The 21833-nt window shown below is 41.6% G+C and overlaps 2 protein-coding genes across 3 annotated transcripts in view; one reads left to right on the forward strand and one right to left on the reverse strand.

Annotated features, from left to right (window-relative positions):
* Nucleotides 1–10641: 10641 nt before the first annotated feature.
* On the reverse strand, nt 10642–11392 carry LOC150040998 (profilin-1-like). Its single transcript, XM_090326391.1, has one exon. It carries the CDS (start codon nt 11186–11188, stop codon nt 10727–10729), a length of 462 nt encoding a protein of 153 aa, XP_090182517.1. The 5' UTR covers nt 11189–11392; the 3' UTR covers nt 10642–10726.
* Nucleotides 11393–18265: 6873 nt separating this feature from the next.
* The window catches only part of Mtmr8 (myotubularin related protein 8), a 79804-nt gene continuing 76236 nt past the window's right edge, over nt 18266–21833 (forward strand). Inside the window, exon 1 of one of the 2 annotated variants that reach the window (XM_090326302.1) lies at nt 18266–18347. In XM_090326302.1, the coding sequence (XP_090182428.1) occupies nt 18324–18347 (24 nt within the window). In that variant the 5' untranslated portion in view covers nt 18266–18323. Of the gene's footprint in view, nt 18414–21833 lie in introns of both variants that reach the window. The other variant, XM_090326301.1, reaches the window with a different exon arrangement.

Genomic DNA, 21833 nt, shown 5'->3' on the forward strand with positions numbered 1-21833 from the left:
TTTTTATTTCAGAGCTGAGGACCAAACTCAATGCTTTTTCAGAGTGAAATCTCCCAACCCCAGTCCTTGTGGTTTGAAATAGTGGTTACTAACTGGGCCTTGGTGGGTCACATCTGTAATCACAGCTACGCAGAAAGCTGTAATTTAAGGATCCTCATTTGAAGTCAGCCTGGATAGAAATAGTCTATAAGACTCATGGCCAAGTAATCATCAAAAAGGCGAAGGTGTGGCTCAACTGGTAAAGTGCTAGCTTTGAGTGAAAACCCAAGTGATAATGTGAGGACCTGAGTTCAAGCTTCAGTACTAGCACAAAAATATTTAAAAATAAGGTAGGGACTAGGAATGTGGTTTACTGGTAGAATGTTCGATTTGCTTGCATGAAGCCCTGGGTTTGATTCCTCATCACCACATAAACAGAAAAAGCCAGAAGTGGTGCTGTGGCTCAAGTGGTAGAGTACTAGCCTTGAGCAAAAGAAACTCAGAGCCCAGGCCCTGAATTCAAGCCCCAGGACTGACAAAAATAAAGTAAACTAGATGGGTATCAGTGGCTTATATCTGTAATCCTAGCTACTCAGTAGGCTGAGGTCTGAGGATCACAGTTCAAAGCCAGCCTGAGCAGGAAAGTCCATAACTCTAATCTCCATTTAACAAACAGTAATTCAGAAGTGGAGCTTCTGAATTCAAACCCTAGGATTGGCACAAAAAAAGTAATATTTCGGGGCCGGGAGTTTGGCCTAGTGGTTAAAGTGCTTGCCTAGCATGCATGAAGACCCGGGTTCGATTCCTCGGTACCACATACATAGAAAAAAGCCAGAAGTGGTGCTGAGGCTCGAGTGGTAGAGCTCTAGCCTTGAGAAAGTCCAAGGACAGTGCTCAGGCCCTGAGCTCAAGCCCAGGACTGGCAAAAAAAAGTAATATTTCAAAAACAAATACTAGATATTATAGATTCCAAAAGCTCCCACATTTATTATCTGCAATCTAGGCTTCTCTCCTGGACCCCCAATTCATAAAGAATTTCAGCTTAGGTGTCAAATAGATACCTCAACTTTAAAATGATCAAAATTCAAGCTCTGAATTTTCAACCCCTTCACTCTCTCCGCCACAAACTTTCTGATTATCTCATCTCCTTTAGCAAATTGCAAGCTTTTCTATTGCTCAGGTCCAAAGCATTAGTGTTATCCTTGAATATTTTCTTTCTTTTACAACCCATATCTAATCCACCATATATCCTATTTAGCTATTTCAAAAGACATTCAAACTCTATTACCATCTCCCTTATTGCCAACTTGGTCTATGCCCTCATTCTCACTTGGATCATTTGCAGTAGCCTGTTGACTGATCTCTGCTGCTTCCTTGGTCCTCCTATTCTCTTGGACTACATTTTGCAGAAAAGGTAAGAATGGGTCTAAGAAAGAGCAGCAAAACATCCTCATCCTTCTGTCTTGCAATGGAACAACATGGCTGTTTCCTAATAAAGCACAACTGAATAAAATATTCTGCAGTTTAAAAAAGCTTTTGTTTTTCATTTATTCCTTTCTTTATTCACTATCTACTTATTGAGTGAAAAGATGAAATAACAATGCAGACAGAAGGATGAGGAGTTTTGCTGCTGCTCATTAGACTCCACTCACCTTTCCTGCAAAATATAGTACTTCATCCTCCCTCCTTCTGCCACTCAAAACTATTAACCTTTGTGCTTTAATTAAAATTAGCTATTGGTTGACAGTGCTGGGGTTTAAACTCAGAGCTTCGTACTTACTAGACAGGCTCATTAGCACTTGAGCCAGACCCTTAGTACTTTTTCTGCTTTTTTTTTTTCAGGTAGAGTCTTAATGCTTTTGTTTGGCATGAGTCTCAGATTGCCATCTTCTTACTCAAGGCTTCATTAATAGCTGTCATGACAGGCACACTCAACCACATTTGGTGTTTAGATTAAGATGGGGGTCTTACTAACTTTTTGCCCAGGCTACTCTCAAATGGGATCCTTCTGATTTTCGTCTCTTGAGCAGTTACAGCTATAGGCATGCACCATAATGCCTGGCTGTAACAGGTACTACATAAAGTTTCCAAACTGTTGGCAACCACAAAATATCTGACTCTCTTCCTAATTCCAAGTTCTTGTCGGAACATTAATGGACTCTTTAATCACTATACCTGACCTGATGCTAAATTGTGAATTAAAAAAAATTGTTCCAGTACTGGGGCTTGAACTCAGGGCCTGCGCATTGTTTCTAAGATTTTTGTGCTCAAGAATACTGCTCTATCACTTCAGACAGAGGTCCACTTCTGGCTTTGGGGGTAGTTAATTTGGGCGGGCTTCGAACCACGATCCTTAGAACTCAGCCACTTGAGTAGCAGGAGCCTCTACAGTAGCTAGGATTACAGGTGTGGGCCCCCAGCACCTGACTTGATAACATTTTCCCTTGCTGTTTTTGAAGTGCACAGCCAGTTCCTATCATGGCCCTTTTGACTCTGTAAGTCCACAATGACCACTAGGGTTGTAGCCCTGTTCTAGGTAATACCAGCTAATGTTGTGACTTCATATTACTATTATTCTCTTGGCTTCTTGCCTTAGGGATTCAAAGAATGAAGCCCATGGACAATGAAAGACTCTAGACGAGCTCTATGGATAGCCTTTGTCTTTGTCACTCCTGGTGCTTGAACTCTGGGCCTCGCCACTGTCCCTGAGCTCTTTAGCACTCTACCACTACTTTAAGTCACAGCACCACTACTCGTTTTCTGGGTTTGGGATGTTTCTTTTGCCGGGGGGGGGGGGGTTGCCAGTACGAGGGCTTGAACTCAGGGCCTGTTTGGATATGAGTCCCATGTACTTTCGTGCTTGGGCTGGCTTTGAACCACAATCCTCAGATCTCAGCCTCCAAAGTAGGTAGGATTATGGGTATAAGCCACAGGCGCCCAGCTTGTGGATAGCCTTTGCTTTTCTCTTATTGTTCTGTGCTGTTTTGTCTCTAAGTGGCTGAACCTAGGGTTTGGTTTTTTTTTTTCAATAAACCCAGGCCCTGGACTAAGCTCTAATTACTTGTCCCTATTAGGTATTTGGAAGATGATGTCTTTTAGAAGGTGACATTTTCATTGGTCAAGTCCTAAATAGTTTTTAAATTTCTAATAAGGTCCCTTCAGCAAGCCCTCCAGGGTTATGGGAAAACCACTAACACTTAGGAAACTAAAGGGGCTAGAGAGGGCGTGAGGCAGGCTGTTTGCTTCATGCTGGAACCTCTTTTGCAACAATGCTGTCCCTTGTGTTCTCCCTTTTTACTTAGCAGAACAAGGTGTTACCCAGGGGCCCTGGGTCCTACCCTACCCTTTTCCTGGTGTAAAATATTGTACAAAGTAGTTCATGTCTATTCTTTTATTTGATCCCTATAATAATCTTGCCTATATTTTCAAAATATGGAGGCTATTAGATGTGATATGACATGGTTTAGGGTTAATAAGTAGTAGCTCAAGGCTGTGATTCAATTCAAGCCTACTTTAATGTAATAAAAATACCTTTATCCACAATCCTACAAGAAAATAAACATGAAAATGCCTGTGAAGCTTTAGGTACCACTGATTAGCACAGTGTATTAGTATGTATATTTCAAAGGATGCTAAAGGCATTTTTCCTTTTTTAAAATTATCTTTAAGTAGTTGTACAAAGTGGTTTCAATGCATCTTGATCAAAGTCACTCCTTCATTACTCTCTTCATCTCTGCCAACCCCACGCATCCCCAAGGGTTTTTGTTTTTGTTTTTGTTTTTTTAGGTACTTGGATTTGAAAAAAGTTCCTAATGCTTGCTAACTTGGTGTTTACTGTTTGAGGTAGTCCTCTAGCCCATTTTCTACTCAACTACCTACCATTCACTCTTCTTATCACTCACCTTATGCATAGTATGGATTAGTTACTTAGTCTCAAAAATTCATTTCAGTGAGACATTCCCCACATTCCTGGTGCCTAGATACAAAGGAATTAGTTACTAGTACTGGAAAACTGGAGGAAGCAAAGAGGAATCATCAACAACCTTCTCACCAACACACTCATTTAATTAAGAATGTTTAATCACAAAAACATGCTACAGGAGGATCCAGTGAAATAGCAATCTCTTAAGAAACTTGCAAGCTTATTACATATATAGTCATGAAAGAGGTGATATAGAAGATGCTTTTGCTGGTCCTGTGAACTACCTAAAAAATGCCCTTTGACCTGAGCTATTTTCTGCTGCAATCCCTTTGCAATCACCTATTTGCAAGAGAAAAAAGAAGATTCACTGATAAGTAATCTTGTGTGGAAGGTAATATACCCCCTCAAACAATGTCTTCTTCCTGTCATCTTAAAGCAAACAACCAAAAATCTCAGGAGGCCACTTTGTCCCTGTTCTGTTCTAGTAATAAACTAATAAAAACTGAAACCCCTTCAGGGACAAAGTCTGAGCTAATGGTCAATCAGGCCATACTTGTGACTTGAGACTACGCATACCTTTCTCACCCCCTGACCCCAATTCTTCCTAGTTAACCTAAAGCAAATGTTTGTGTCCCTGAAGATGGCTGAACATGTACAGAATTGCTGTCTTCCATAGCTACTATGTAATCAGTCTTTCTGCCCTTCATGCCCTTCACCTTATGGGAGTGAGTGGCTGAATCTAACTTGGGACTCCTGGACTTTGAGTTGAAGTCTAAAATTCTGTATTCAGCTTGAGTTGAAAGTTGAAAGCATTAAGTGTTAAGAGAGGTGCAAAGAACAAAGCTGGGGGATTTTAAGACAAGAGGGACCATCACTACCTATAGGAAATAGAGAATGTCCTTAGAGGAATGGTGGCTAAACCTAGAAAAAATGTTGAGGATATGGGCTTAATATTGTTGAAGTACAGAAGCATGCAGTGACTGTCATTTTATTTCTGCTGGTACTGAGGCCTGAACTCAGGGCCTGAGCATTGTCCTCTAGCTTCTGAATTGAAGATCAGCATTCTATCACTTAAGCCACAGCTCCACATCTAGATTTTTGGTAGTTTGTTAAAGATGAGTGAGGCTCATGATCTTCCTTATTAGTCTGACTTTGAACCAGGATCCTCACATCTCAACCTTTTTTTGCCAGTCCTGGGCTTGAACTCAGGACCATAGCACTGTCCTTGGGCTTTATCAAAGCTAGAGCTCTACCACTTGAACCACAGCACCACTTCTGCCTTTTTTTATGTGGTACTGAGTTATTAAACCTGAGTCTTCATGCAAATTAGCCATAACTCTACCGCTAGGCAAGTTCCCGGCCCCACATCTCAGCCTTTTAAATAGATAGGATTGCAGGTATAAGGCACCAGTGCCCAGCTTGTGACTGGTTATTTCTGCTAATACCAGAGTAGAAATTGTGTAACATGTCTTAAATGGAGCTTAATATGACTAAAGCACAGGATGTGAGAGAACAGTGGCTTTCCAGTAGTCACAGAAAGATTAAGACTAGCTTTGAAAAGACCAGAACACTCAAAACACCATGCGTTGACAGGGTAGATAGGGAAAGGTTGTGGATTTTCTCAACAAGATCCAAATTTTCTTACTTAGCCTAAGAATTCTCATAATGGTTTTCAATGATCACGTCTGGAAACAACACCGCCCCATGAATTTCTCTTCATGTTCATTTCAAGCTTAATTATACAAGGAACATTCAGTCCCAGAGAAAGACTTTACCATGGAAACAAGCTAGGATCATCACCTGGTCCTGAAGGAAAATATTTCTCCCGGGCTAGAAATGGCAGGATTTTCCCAGAAAGACAACCAACTAGGTTTCTTTTCTCTTCCCATCCTATCATCTATGGGTCTCAGTCAAATGAAGATCCAATTAGATGTATTTTTGATAGGTAATATGGATGTTTTAGAATGTCTTCTAGTGATTTTTCTGGGAATATCTAACCGCCCTATTATCTTTACATGGGAGATGTGGGCTACAAGCAACATGTTTACTATTTAATTACGTGTGTGTATGTGTGTGCCAGTAATGGGGCTTGAACCCTTAGCCTGAGCACTGTCCCTTAGCTTTTCTGCTTAAGGCTGCTGCTCTACTACGTAAGCCACACCTCCACTTCTGGCTCTTTTGGTGGTTAACTGGAGATAAACTTCTTATGGACTTTTCTGCCAGGTCTGGCTTCAAACCATGATCCTCAAAGCTCAGTCTTCTAAGCAGCTAGTATTATAGATGTGAACCACCCACACCTGGACAGGAATGTATATCATATCACATGGAAGCTCTGTTCAACACAAAAACCCTAGTGGGGCCACTTGCACATATAATTATTTTCCTCTGGACCATTGCCATAGCTCTACTTTTGAGGCTCTCTTTTTTTAAGCAGCTGCCAGTGTGAAAAGCCTTAGAGGGTTTAGTTAACTACAAGCTCTAATGAGTCACTAGTGTGATGTGCCTGCCAAAGGAAAAGTCAATGCAATTCAATCAAAAAGAGATGGCCCAAGAGGAGGGGGAGTGGCAAGAATTTTCTCCTTGCTTTGCTGCTCTATCCTGCGAGGTTGAGAGGCAGCACCTGCTGCCTCCACACCAAGTTTGAGGATGTTGCAGGTGGAGAAGGAAGAGAATACTGCCTCATGAGACTGCTCTATACTGCCTTCTTCATAGTTCTTCACCATACCTAGTATGGTCCAGCCTCAACACCTTTGAACAGGCTCTTCTCTTTGCCTGAAATACCACTTTCAGTTCTCTTTCCCTCACTTTCCTAGGCCTCTGCACAAATTCTGTCTCTGCAACCTTGCTACTTAAATAGCCTCTCACAGTCAGATTCAGTGGCTCATACCTGTAATTCCAGCTACCCAAGAGGCCTGAGGCCACAGGGACCACAATTTGAAGACAGCCTGAATATAAATTTCACAAAGAAACTTCCCCCATCTCAATGGGAAAAAAAAAGCAACTGGGCACAGTGGCCTATTTGTTATCCCAACTATACAGGAAACCTAGATTAGAAAGATTCATGATCCAGGCTGGCCCAGCAAAATTCAAGACCTTATCTCAAAAATAGCCAAAGCAAAACGAATTGGGTTCTGGGTGTTGGTGGCTGATTCCTGTAATCTTGGCTACTCAAGAGGATGAGATCTGAGAATTCAAGTTCAAAGCCAGCCTGGGGGGAAAAGTCCATGAGATTCTTATTTCCAAAGCCTCTTTGTCTTCTTTCTTACCATTTTCTTTACTAAGTCAATACCTGCCATGCATGGTTTATTGGGTATATAAATGTAATGGCATGCACATTGTAAAGAGTTTGTTTTTTTATTATTCTATAAAGGCATTTCAATTCACCGTGTCAGTTTGTTAATATAAAACATACATCCTGATCAATGTCACCCCATCCATCCCTCATCCATTCCTTCAATGCATCTTGGTATTCATTTTGTTAAACTATAAATTACTTGTTCAAAGGATTTACATCATTGGAATTCTTCTGTGTATGTTTCACGCTTAATTAATGCTTTGTTTATAGCTTCACATTACCCTGTATAGTGTGTGTGTGTGTGTGTGTGTGTGTGTGTGTGTGTAAAATTTGTTTTTTATTCCAAATATGAGAGGAGGAAAATAAAACAAAATACATGCCCTTTGTCACTGCAGAAATGGTTCCCCCCACCACCTGTCAGTCATGGGACTTGAACTATTGGCCCGAGTGCTGTTTCTGCGCTCTTCAGCTTAAGGTTAGCACTCTATTACTTTGAGGCACAGTTAATTGGAGATAAGAGTCTCCAAGATGGGCTGGGAGCATAACCTAGTGGTAGAGTGAGTGCTCCCCTAGCATAGATGAAGCTCTGGGTTCTATTCCTTGGTACTACATGCACAGAAAAAGCTGGTAGTGGTGCTGTGACTCAGGTAGCAGAGCGGTAGCCTTGAGTAAAAAGTGTCCAAGGCCAGTGCCTTGGCCCTGAGTTCAATCCCCAGGACTAGCAAAAAAGAAAAAAGCCTCACAGACTTTCATGCCGGAGCTGACTTTGAACCTCGATTCTCATATCTCAGCCTACTAAATAGCTAGAATTACAGGCTTGAGCCACTGGAACTCAGCTCAAAAATTTTTCTTTTTTCCGTCCTGGGGATGAACTCAGGGCCTGGTACCATCCTTGAGCTTTCCCAAGGTAGCACTCTACCCTTGAGCCACAGCACCACTTCCAGCCTTTTCTGTATATGTAGTACCCTGGAATCAAACCCAGGGCTTCACGAATGCTAGGCAAACACTCTACCACTAGACAACATTTCTGGCTGCTGTAGAGAAGTTTTTAACATTAGATAATGGTTGACCCAGACAGACACTGCCTAATATGGACGTTGGTAGATACATGTGACTGCTGAGTAATTTATTTAAGGCTTATGTGAATTGAGATGTGTTACAGACATAAAATACACCATAGGTTTTGCAGCCGTGATGCTAAAATATGTAAAATACTTCACTGATTATATATTAAAATAGTATCTTAGGTTCTTAGGTGTTTTGGGTTGAACTATATAATTTGTGCCAGCTTTGGGGCATGAACTCAGGGCCTGAGCTTTCTTCCTCAAGGCTAGCAACCTACCAGATAAGCCACAGCTCTACTTCTGGATTTCTGGTGTTTAATTGGAGATGAGTCTTCATGGGCTGGTTTGAACTGCAATCTTTAGGAGCCTCCTGAGTAGCTAGGATTACAGGAATGAGACACAGGTGCCTGACAATAAAATGTATTCTTACAATTAAATCTACCTCTTTTTTCTTCTTTGCTAATGTGTCTACTAGATTCACTATTAATATTGTTATTATTATTATATATGTAACTAGTAATGGAGTGGAAAGCATTGCTGTGGAGATTCTGGGTAATCCCATGCTAAAGCATTGACTTTTACAAGCATGTGAAGTATGTATCTGTATGGGTGAGTGGTAGAGAGAGTATCCTGTAATTAACATAATAGAGGGTTCTCTATAATTCCTTTTCCTGAGGATTGATGACAAGAAGGTAAAATAAATACTATGGAGTTCTACTCAGTCATCTTTCTCATTTCTGCCTTTTCTCACCATACATTTTCAAGACATAGTCACAAACAATAGTAACTACTTTATTTTTCATTTTTCTTCTTGCTTCCCACCCACCCATGTGCCCACTGACTAATAAAAGGATAAAGGTTCAAAAAGAGAGCCACATCAGAAGGGGAAGGGAATAAGGAATCCTTTCAAGATTGGATCAGTAAAGTCCAGCTTGCTATGCAAATGAGATTTTTTCAACCAATCACATGTCTTTTGTTGGACTGCAGTGCCCTTCCTTCTTCTGGCCAGAGTGGAAGTTACAGTTATGGCAGTTGGTCATCTCCTGAGCCAAAGCACCAAATGGATGCTGACATACAAAGACTCATCAATAACAGTACTTAAAATGTATTTAAACAAAAAATGCAAAAGAATGGAAACACAGGTGAGCTATAAAGTGTAAAAGGAAAATATGTATAGAAGTATGTTGGGTACTCATACCTGAAAAAACCCCACTTCTGAATTCTTATTCCTGCCTCATAATTCATTTTATGCCTGAAAAAATGGAGCAAAGCTTCATGGTGGCATTTCAGGAAAGTGATAGTGAAGTAATTATGACCTCCAGGAGAGTAAAAGCAAGTCGGGAAGTATAACTGATATGTCACTAGAAAAGAACACAGAATAGTCATCCAAGAAATGACCCAGATCATTTACCTCAGTCCTTGGGGTTGAGGTAGTCAGGAGAAAGCTTCTTGGAGGAAGTGGGGCTTGAGTTGTCTCCTGAAGGATGTGATTTTACAAAATCCTGAAATTTTAGATTTTGAAGGATCCTAGGAGACATAGTATATTCTTCATTATGTATATAAGGAAACTGAGGTCCACACACACAGAGAACAAGATTATGGAAAATAGTTGGGATTAGGCTCAAGACTTTTCTGCCTCATAGCCTATTACTTTCTTTACCAGGTGCTAAGAAGAGAGGAATGATATTCCAAGTGCAAAATAATGTAAAAAAAAATCGGGGGGCACAGTGGTTCACACTAGTAATCCCAGCTACTTAGGAAGTGATCCACAGGATCATAGTTCAAGGCTGGCTCAAGTAAAAAGTGACATCCTACCCACCCCATTTCCTCATCTCAACAAAGTCAGGCATGATGGTACACATCTGTAATCCCATATACATGAAGGCATAAGTAGAAAGATTCTATCCTCACTACTTTGCAAAAAGTATTAAGATCCTGGGCTGGGAGTTTGGCCTAGTGGTTAAAGTGCTTGCCTAGCATGCATGAAGACCCGGGTTTGATTCCTTGGTACCACATACATAGAAAAAAGCCAGAAGTGGTGCTGAGGCTCAAGTGGTAGAGCTCTAGCCTTGAGAAAATCCAAGGACAGTGCTCAGGCCCTGAGCTCAAGCCCAGGACTGGCAAAAAAAGTATTAAGATCCTATCTGAAAATGGCTCAGTTGGTAGAGTGGTTCAAGCATGATATCCTGAATTCAAACTCCAGTACTACCACCTCCACCACACCCTCAAAATAAACAATGCTCAAATGCCTAAACTGTTGTTTTCTACCCTCCCCCAACACACACATCCTTTAAATCTGGCATCTGCTTTGCTTTGTCCCTTAAGAATTTATTAATTGAGCAGGCGAAAAATATACCACTGAACTCAGATGACAGGTCAAACGCCAACTCGTTTTTATTGAGTTATCAAATGCCAACTCGTTTTTTTTTTTACTAATTTATGAAATGGCAACTCATTGTTATTGAGTTAAATACCAGTTGTGTGCTGAAGAATGGCTTCTCGGATGTAATTTGCCATCTCAAAAGCTTTGAGATTGAGCGGTCCACCTTCTGCGCCTTTCTGACCAACCACCACAAGACACATTGACTCAATCAGAATTATTGTCACAGCTTGACTGGCTCGACTCTGACCTTTGGTACGCAGATCCATGGTGTTGGTACCCTCTGTGTACAGATTGTCTCGAATAAGCAGGCATTTGATTCCAGCGAGGGTAATTCCCTGCATGAAAAACTTCTCCCTTTCTTCTTGGCGCAGGAATGTCTGAATTTCTTCTGGGGTCACATTGGCCAAGTTACCTCGAGGATAACACGCTAACACCCAGGGTGGACTGTTGGTGATAATGGCCACATCAGAGCACATGTCATTCTGCTGGAAGGCAGTGATACAGTCCTGCCAGATTTCTTCGCTGATATCCTCAATATTCTGCATGATTCCAGTAAGCTGTCTCTAAGATGAACTAAGTGCTTTTTAGGGGTTGGTCTTCCACGGAAGTTTGTTGGCTATTGGCTTTAAAAGTCTTATCAGCTAGGACTGAAATTACCAATAAATCCAGTCTGTTTCCTAAGCTCTCTCTCCAGCCACAAGATGCAGGAGGCCTTGTCAACTTGTGTGAAGCTGTTCCCAAGATACTCTCTACTGTGACTTATATTCTGGAAACAGGAATGAGGTCACAAAGGCTCTGTGACTTCTATAGAATAGTCATCTACTGTGACTCTGGTAGCAACTTGCTGGGGCTGTCTCTAAGCTAGTTACCATGAGAAAATCCTCAACCTCCAATGGGAAAACTTTAGAAGGAGATCAAAATGGGATGCTAAATGAAGCTTGGGTATTAAACAACACAGGTTAGTAACTCATATGCTAGCTAATTTTTTAATTTTAAAATTTCTATTATTATACAGGAGATGTATGGAGAGGTTATAGTTTCACAAGACAGGTAGTGAATACATTTCTCTTTGGACAATGTCACCCATTCCTTCACTCTCTCCCAGTTTTTTCCTCCTGTCCCCATACACAAACTGTATGATTCATTTTCAATATGGTGTCTAGTGACTATCACTGCTGCATTTGTTCACCCTTTGTCCCTCCATTTCTGTGCCCTCTTACCCTCCCAAGGACAGATAAACGAGCAAGGCAAAAACAAAACAAAAACCACAAAGTCTTTTATTTAAGTTTTTATTTGTTTGCATTTCTCTCTTATAGACCAATGCGCTTAATATGCTTGGTGTCTTAACATGGAGAAGAGACACAAGTAATCTCTCTTTTTTGGTGCTACTCCTGGGCTTGAACTCAGGGCCTGCGTATTGCACTTAGCTTTTTCAGTTAAGGCTGGCACTCAACCAATGGAGCCATGGCTGTACTTCTGGCTTTTTGGTGATTAATTGAGGATAAATAATCCCATAGACTTCTTGATAGGGCTGGCTTTGAACTTTGATCCTCCAATATCAACCTCCTAAGTAGCTAGGATTACAGTGAACCACTAGTGTCCATCTGCATTAATGATTTCTTGTTATCTTTTTGTCGGTTGTGGGGCTTGGACTCTGGGCCTGGGCACTGTCCCTGAGCTCTTCAGCTCAAGGCTCCTGTACTACCCCTGGTCTGGGCATTGTCCCTGAGCTCTTCAGCTCAAGGCTACCACTCTATCCCTGGAGCCATAACCCCACTTCCCATTTTCTAGTGGTTAATTAGAGATAAGAGTCTCATGGACTTAAGTGCCCAGGCTGGCTTTGAACCTTGATCCTCAGACCTCAGCCTCCTGAGTAGCTAGGATTATAGGTGTGAGACACCACGCCTGGCTTACATTAATAATTTCTAATGTAAATATTTCTAAGAATGAGAAGATTCAAGTGAGAGGAGAATTTACAATAAAGGAAACTGATCTTCATATGTTATGCTTCTCTGAGAAAGTTGTCTTTATTCTGGGACTTGGAAAGTGAATAACTAGCAAAGAGTGTTCAACTAAAAAGCCAGGGAAAGAAATTTTAGTAGCAAAGTGTGACAAAAGTGGCTATGTTTGAACTGTTGCTATGTCAAAGAATTAGTTATGTTCACTATTGTGTTAGTTTTTACGTTGCTGCGATACACAGCTGATAGAAACAATTTAAAGGTAGAATGAAAAAAAACTTTTTTGCCAGTCTTGGGGCTTGAACTCAGGGCATGGGCACTGTCCTTGGGCTTTCTCAAGGCTAGCACTCTATCACTTGAGCCACAGCACCACTTCTGGATTTTTCTATGTATGTGATATGGAGGAATCAAACCAGGGTCTTCGTGCATGCTACGAAAGCATTCTACAACTAAGACCAAATTCCTAGCTCCTACAATGATTTTTAATTCACACTTTCAAAGGTTTTGTACCATCATGTCAGAGAAGGAAGAGACAGAACAGAGTAGCTCACATCATGGCAGTAAGATGCAGACACAAGGGGAGAGAGAATACCTATAGTCTATTGATTAATCTTGCTGAGACCTGAGCTCAAAGTAAGGTCATAAAGCCCATGGTTTTACCAATTTACTTCTTTGGGGATAACCACAACAGCCTCATATTTAGTTTCCTTTATTTCTTGTGATTCCTGACGTTCTTCTCTTCTTTCTCTCTTCCTTTCTCATTTCCTCTCCTTCTCTGCGTCTGTCTCTTTCTGTCAATATAGTCTCTTGAATCTAGGCCATCAGACTCTTGCTTAGCTTTTTACACTGGTACCACTTGAGCAACACTTCTACTTCTGCTTTTCTGGTTCTTACTTGAAGATAAAACTCTCATGGATTTTCCTGGCTGGGCTGACTTTGAATTTTGGTCTTTAGCTCCTGAGTAGCTAGGATTACAGACATGAGACACCAGTGCTGAGAATTCCAAGTGCTTTTCTTGGATCAATATTCTAGTTTATCCTACAGCCTGCATTAACTCTAGAGCTTTTCCTTCTTATCAGCAACTTAGTAAATATAAAGTACTCATTAGATGCCAAATGTTTTTCTAAGTACCTAGGTACATCAGTGAGCAAAACATAACAAACCACAGGCCTCATGGAACTGAAATTTAATGGGGAGAGATAAGTGGCACATTATATTATCCCTTCACTGAAAGTATTTTATGAGCTTAGCGCCCATCAAAAAATAAAATTTTTGATTCTTTTTCATTAATACACAGGCCTCTCTACTTCTATGGGGATCCATTTTTAACTCATGACATGTATATTTCCCTTGGTAATTCACTGAGTATGTCTGTTTCCTCTAAAATGACACCAACTTGCCTTAAAGCAGGAATTTTAGCGCTGGTGGTTCCTGCCTATAATCCTAGCTACTCAGAAGGTTGAGAGCTGAGGATCACAGTTCGAAGTCAGCCCCAGGCAGGAAAAGTCAGAGAGACTGAAATTAACCACAAAAAAATCCATAAGTGGAACTGTAGCTTAAGTGGCAGAGCTCTACCCTTCAGCAATAGCTCAGGGACAGTGCTCAAGCTTGAAGTTCAAGCCCCAGTACCAACACACACACACATACACACACACACACACACACACACACACACACACACAATAAGGAATGTTAGACAGAATAACTGTACATGGTGGAAAAAAATATGTGCACCTGACTAAAAGCAGACATCAATAAAAATGCTATAGTTTGAATGCTGGACTGCCTTGAATTGGCTCCCCCAAATTAAATTATTTAGTCTATTACCTTCATATTCAGTCACCCATGAAGTATCAGAACATGGACAAAATGGAGACAAATTCTTTGCCATATTGTATTACAAATGATCTTTAGTTCAATTCCTAGTAGAGCTTTTGTTTCCATATGAAACCTTATAAATATGGTGTGTGTGTGTGTGTGTGTGTGTGTGTGTGTGTGTGTGCATGAACTTAGGTTTGAGAGTTGTCCCTTAGCCTTTTTCCTCAAGGATTGCAATCTCTACTACTTGAGCCATAATCCATTTCTGGTTTCTTTTTTCTCTAGTTGATTAGAGATATGATTTTTAATCTTTCCAGTAGCTAGGATTACAGGCATGGATGTTCAGGGTCATATAATCAGGGCCTAGCTAATAAGCACATTTGTTTTTATCTATATTCCCACCATTTTGGTCATCTCACGTTCTACCAGAATCACCCGTTAGGCTCTGATGAATTAAGACTTCTTTTGCATGCTTCTCAAATATTTTCCAAATTTTTTCCTGCATATGCCTTCCATATGTGTCTTAAGAACCACATGGCTCCAGAGCATCAGGGCCTCACACCTTGCTATTCAAGAGGATGAGAGCCAGAGGATTGAACCTCAAAGCCAATCTGGGCAGAAAAGTCCTTGAGCTGGGCACCAGTGGCTCAGGCCTGCAATCTTAGCTATACAGGATGCTGAGATCTGAAGATCATGCTTCAAAGCCAGCCTGTTCATGAAAGTCCATGGTACTGTTATCTCCAATTTACCACTAAAAAAACAGAAGTGGTACTGTGGCTCAAAGTGGTATAGTGCTAGCCTTGCCCTGAAGAGCTCAGGGACAGCACCCAGGTCCAGAGTTCAAGCCCATGACAGAGTTCAAGCCCATTACTGAAAGAAAGAAAGAAAGAAAGAAAGAAAGAAAGAAAGAAAGAAAGGTAGGTAGGTAAAGGGTTATAGATATTTCATCTCCAAAATGATGAGCAAAAAGTCAGGCTGAGGCATACCTCATTAGCAAAATAGCAGCTGAGCAAGCAAAGACAGCCAAGCCTGAGGTCCTGAGTTCAAACGCCAACATTGTGAAAAAAAAATAAAGAGACCCCATGATGGTGACTTCATGACTGTAATCCTAGCTACTAGAGAGACTAAGATCTGAGGATCATGATTCAAAGCTAGCCTGGGCAGAAAAGTCTGTGAGACTCTTATCCCAAAGTAACCAGCAAAAAAGACTGGAAGTAGAGCTGTGGCTGAAGTGGTAGAGCACTAGCCTAGGGCAAAAATTACACAGGTATAATGTCCAGGCCTTGAAGTCAAGACCTAGGACACACACACACACACACAGACAGAGAGAGAGAGAGAGAGAGAGAGAGAGAGAGAGAGAGAGAGAGAGAGAGAGAGAGAGAGAGAGAGAGAGAGAGCGCTCCACATGATCAGGGTTAGTTATAGCAACCACCCTAATTCTCCACTACCAATTTTTTGTTATTGTTATCATCACTATGACTAAATACCTGAGAGTAGCAGCTTAATGGAGAGTGAACTTATTTGTGGTTTTAGAGGTTTCCAGCTTTCATGATAGACAGCGTTTGGAGGAGCAGAATAGTTTTATCATGGCAAGCAGGAAGAAGAGTGAAAATGCTTACATTTCAGTCTTTGAGATAGTGGCACCCACATCCAGTGTGACTCTTCCCCTTATTCTTCTCTGGTAACAGCCTCACAGATGGGTGAGCACAGAGGTGTGATTTACTAATCTCTCTGGTGCTTGGCAATCCAATTAAGTTGACAGTCAAATTTAACCATCATGGGATAGCTGAGTAGGTGAGAGAAGATGAAACCAAGTGGACAAGTGAAAGGGCTGCTTTAGGAAAGCTCAGGAACTGTTTATTATTGTTTTGGGTCTGCATGATTTGAGGTCAGGGCCTAGGTGCTGTTGCTTAGCTTTTGTGCTCAAGGCTGGTACTTTACCACTTGAACCACACCTCTCCATCTGGCTTTATTTAATGGTTTAATGGAGATAAAAGCCTCACTTTTCTACTGGGCTAGTTTTAAACCTTAACCCTCAGAGCTCAGCATCCTGAGTATCTAGGATTACAGGCATGACCTACCAACACCTGTTGGAATAGTTCATATGGATTCACAGATTGTACATGGATTCACATTCAGGGTGGCCTACAGATTTGTTTGTGGAAAGTTAAGTTTTTTTTTTCCAAAAAGGCTAAGGGAAGAAAGAACTTTGAAAAGAAATGCAAATCAACAGTTTCAAATGTTACAAAACAAAATGAGACTGAGAAGAGTTGCTGCATTCAGCAATTGAATTGAATATGATGAAAAGCCACCTGAGGGGAGTGGCTAAGTAGACATAATAAGTAGTTGATTCTTTTGCAATGTTTGACATTAAAAATTGAACGTGATATAATGACAGTTCTAGGAAAAACAGACACAGGTAACAAGGGACAGGATTTTAGGCTAAGAAAAAAAGAAGACTGTTTGCTTAGCAAAAGTTGTGAATACTCAAGAAAAAAATCACAAATGATTTATACATTCTTTTCTTTTTTGACAGTCCTGGGGCCTTGAACTCAGGGCCTGGACACTGTCTTTGAGCTTTCTCAAAGCTAGCACTCTACCATTTGAGCCACGGTACCAATTCTAGCTTTATGTGTATATTTGTTACCAAGGAATCGAACCCTGGGCTCCTCTCCGTGCATGCTGTGCAAGCACTCTATCACTCCCGGCCACAACCCAGGCTCCAATTTCTACTTTGTATGAAAGTAGTTTGCTTTCTTTCTGCTAATCTTGTGAGAATTGTTTTTCTGAATATTTTTGCTTTGAATTTTAATCATAGCATGTTAACTAACCTACATCCTTTTGTAGATAATGAAACTGAACTCAATGTGAGCAGAGGAGCAGGGAATTCTGGGATAGGGATAAAAAGGGAGCAGCCTGCCTACTCTGTGTGTTTGGCTGCTAGATTTTTGCCACACCCTTCTGCAAAAATAAACTTTGATTTTTCCAATTCCTTTCTAGTTGGTGTCCTTATTTCTACGTCATGCGGAGCTATTTCTAACAGTCTGTAGGTGATATGAGATCATAAATTCGTTTTCTATATCAATGCAACAGTAGAGCTAGTTGTGCCATTGTAACCTGGGTCCATTAAGGCCAGGTGATGTGCATGATATCCTTGAGATCACACAGCAGATTAGCTGTTCTTAGAAGAAGAGAGCCCAGGTCTTTCAGTTCCCAGGTTGTTCTTTTTTCTCCCTCAAAAATCTGATGCCAGGGGCCTGGAGTTTGACCTAGTGGTAGAGTGCATGCCTAGCTTGCACGACGACTGGGGTTCGATTCCTCGGTAGCACGTGTATAGAAAAAAAAGTCAGAAGTGGCGCTGTGGCTCAAGTGGTAGAGCTCTGGCTTTGAGACAATCCAAGGATAGTGCTCAAGCCCTAGGCTCAACCCCAGGAGTGGAAAAAAAAATCGGATTCATAGCACAGCACGAAGTGCATACACTTAATCTGCATGTAATCTGAAAGAATTCTACAGTGACTTGTCCAAGGTCTCATTTAAAAAAAAATTAGAAATCCATCTGGCAGCTCCAGGCCAATCTATATTCTGTGTGTAATATTACAGTCGTGGAGTGATATCGGAGCTTGGAGGCCTTTATAGCATGAAATCTGTGCCTGGCTCTCTATGAAAGCCAATCTCAAAGCGCTCCCGATAGAAAATGGGCATTTGCCAGAACTAAAAATGGCGGCCGTGGCTACAGGAGAACTATCGCGATAGGAGCCCTGGCGAGGCTTAGAAAAACGAGAGTTGGAGTCTGAGGGGGAGGGGGGAGGAGGATAAAAGTCGTTAGACTCGTGACGGGTTGGAGTAGTAGCAACGGCTGCAGCCCGAGTAGTGGTGAAGGGCTGGGCTGGCGGGAACTGCGGCCATGGACTATATCACATTGCCTAAGGTAAAGACAAAGTTAGAAAAGGCTGGGAGCTGCGGAGTCTTTCTTGCTGTTCAGCCGGGAGTTCAGGTACACCCCATTGCTTTCTTGGGGAGCTCTTTGACGCCCCCTTTCTGTGTTGGGAGTCGGGGCGTTTTCTCAGTCCACACCCCCTTTTTAGCCAAACTGAGCTGTCCAGCTCAGGACCGGCCGCGGAGCGGAGAAAGGCATTCTGTGTCGCTGTCCCGCACACACTACCGTCCCGGCTCGGGTCTCTCGTGTTCCTCTGACCCCACGGGACTCCACATCCCACCTCAGCCGGTCCCTCCGCACCCGCCTTTACTTCACTTTTCCTCAGGGCCCCTGGCGAGTGGAGTGTGACTTTTTCCCAATCGCTTCCAGGTGGCCCCGCTCCTTGAATTGGCCTCGCCGGCGGCCTCCCAGCGCCTGTGGAGTTTGGGGAGCTTTTTTTTTTTTTTTTTTGGCGGGTGGCGGTCGGGGGCGTTGGGTAGAGGGTGGGGGTCGGGGGCCGGGTAGCGGGTGGCGGTTGGGGGCATTGAGTAGAGAGTGCCGGTGGTGGGGGTGGTTACCGGGCGGCGGCGGTCGGGGGCGTTGAGTAGAGGGTGGCGGTCCGGGTGGGGGTAGAGGGCCGGCCGCATCGGAACAGAAGTGGGGCCCGGGGCCGTGAGGAGATACGGTGGGAGGAAGAGCTCTACAAGCAGCATTACCTGTTGTCCGCACTTAGTTAGAGCCGCTTCGGCTTCCTTTTTTTTTTTTTTTTCTTCTTATTCTTCCCCCCCCCATACCCTTTTGTCTTACTATCTTCTCTGAGACCAAGGCCAACCCCTGTGTATCCCAATTCCACCCTCCTACTGACAATTTTCTTGTCCTGTGTAGGATCGTGGAACATCGAAGATTTCACAACTAGCCTGTGGTTAATGTTTTTCCGTTGCTTGTACCAGACATGCCTTAAGCTAACAAGTCCATTGGAAAAAATCTACATATTTAAATCAGAAGAGCAGGGATTTTGAAGTTGGTAATATTTAAATAGGATGCTAGGTCTCACCACATATGAACTGATGTTTTGAGGCAAACTGTTTAACCACTCTAAGGACTGACTTTTCTCATTTACCCAATGAGAATATGAAACTGAGCTGCTCACTGAATAAAGGTGGTTTTGAGGATGAAATAAGAGAATATGCATGAAAGTATTTTTTCATTTTATATATATGTATGTGTGTATGTATGTATGTATGTGCTGGTACTGGGTCTTGAACTCATGTCTTCGTGCTCTAATTTGGCTTTTTTTGCTCAATGCTCTCAGATAATCATGTTGAGGATTTATCTGCCTGGGCTAGTTTAAGGACTATCTTCAAATCTCAGTCTCCAGAGTAGCTAGGATTTATAGGCATGAGCCACCAGTGCCCAGCTGAAAGTTTTGTTGTTGCTTTAGCACTTACTAAGGCTTGAACTCTGGGCACAGTCCCTTAGTTTCTTTGTTCAAGGCTACCACTCTACTGTCTTAAGCCACAACTCTTACATCTGGCTTTTTTTGGTGATCAATTGAAGATCAGAGTCTCATAGACTGCCCTGTTGCTTTCAAATATTTATCATCAAATCTCAGCCTCCTGAGTAGCTAGAATGACAGGCATGAGCCATAGCCCACCAACTTTTTGTTTGAAAGTGTTTTTTTTTGTTTGTTTTTTAAGCCGGGCTTTATTTTATTTTATTTTTTTTTACAAAAATCTAAGTCTTCTTTTCCTACTTGTTGAGTTTAGACTTTGACACTTCCTGATGGGAAAACCAAGATATACAGCCTTCACACATTTTCTTTTCTCACTAGTCTCTACTCATGGCCCCTCTATGGAAGATTAACCACATTCCTTGTAGCATGCCTCCTTGCCTTTTTCTGAAGCCCTTCATTTCCAGGTCATGTCATTTACACTAGGTTTCCTTGTACTGTATGAAGTGATGGCCTAATTAAAAGAAAAGGCCTTCTGGGCCGGGAGTTTGGCCTAGTGGTAGAGTGCTTGCCTAGCATGCACGAAGGCCCAGGTTCAATTCCTCGGTACCACATAACATAGAAAAAAGCTGGAAATGGTGCTGTGGCTCAAGTGGTAGAGCTCTAGCTTTGAGAAAAGTTCAAGGACAGTGCTCAGGCCCTAAGTCAAGCCACATGACTGGCAAAAAAAAAAAAAAAAGAAAAGGCCTTCTTTGATCCAGACTTGCTTTTCTAGCAACTCACTTACTTTTTACTTGCCGAGTTAATAAGTTCACTGAATAATCTTTTTGACTAGGAAAAAGAGCAAAGCAAACCTGCCTTTGTCGTTGATGACTAAAATATTAAAATATTCAAAGTAAATATTCATATTAATTAAAATATTTAAATCTACCTGTAGAAGGGGAGAATTAAACCTTTGAACTAAGATGGCACTGAATAAGTAGAAGAAGCAACCATTAAATGGCCGACAGATAAATACTAATAATGGGTGAGATACATTGAGTGTTTATGTGACAGGCACTGTGCTAATTGTTTTGTATGAATTAGATCTTCAATCCTTGGAAAAATATCTGTGAGAGATGTTAATGTTATTACCACATTAAGATGAAGAAACAGACCTGTAGAGATAATCATCAGTGGCTCATACCAGTAATCCTAGTTACATAGGAGGCTGAACTGTGAACTTTGCAATTCCCAAGCCAGCCTAGGCAGCAAAAGTCCATGAAACTCTCTTATCCCTAACTAGCAAAAAGATGGAAATGGAGCTGTGATTCAAGTGGTACAGTACTACCTTGAATGGACAAACCTAAAGGATAGTTCTCATTTCCTGAGTTCAAGCCCTAGTACTGGGCCTAGTGGTAAGAGTGCTTGCCTAGCATGCACGGAGACCTGGATTCGATTCCTCAGTATCATATATGTAGAAAAAAGCTGAAAGTGGTACTGAGGCTCAAGTGGTAGACAAAGTCCAAGAACAGCGCTCAGGCCCTAAGCTCAAGTCCAGGACGGGCAAAAAAAAAAAAAAAAGAGAAAAAAGAAAATTTTAGCTGGCATGTAACCAGACTCTCTTCATGTATTATGTGGGTGATATTGTGATTCTTTAAAATATGAATAAAAAACTCCAAATGAAGATTTCATTCTTTAAACAAATTGACATTTCATCTGGTGTCTGGCAGGACTGTGAGTGCCCACGGGGTGTGTATTGCTCTCATTTTTTTTTCTAAATTTCTGGAAGGATTAAAGTTTCACTAATGGCTATAAATCACAATCTGGTCATTGGCCTTCTCAGTAGCTCACTGTTTCCACAAAGGGAGAATTAACTACCTTGTCTATCTGAGGATGAAGAGATTACTGAGTTTATCAATCATTCTTATTTCAAATACAAAAATGACTTTTACTTTGGATTTTGATTGAGTCTTTTTTCTTTGAGGGCAGATGTTAGAAGATGTATTGAAGTACAATACATACAAGATAGACACACAATTCATACATTGTAAGTTTATAGTTCAATG

This window comes from Megascapheus bottae, chromosome X, assembly GCF_031878675.1.
Source record: "Megascapheus bottae isolate mThoBot1 chromosome X, mThoBot2.hap1, whole genome shotgun sequence".
NCBI lineage: Eukaryota > Metazoa > Chordata > Mammalia > Rodentia > Geomyidae > Megascapheus > Megascapheus bottae.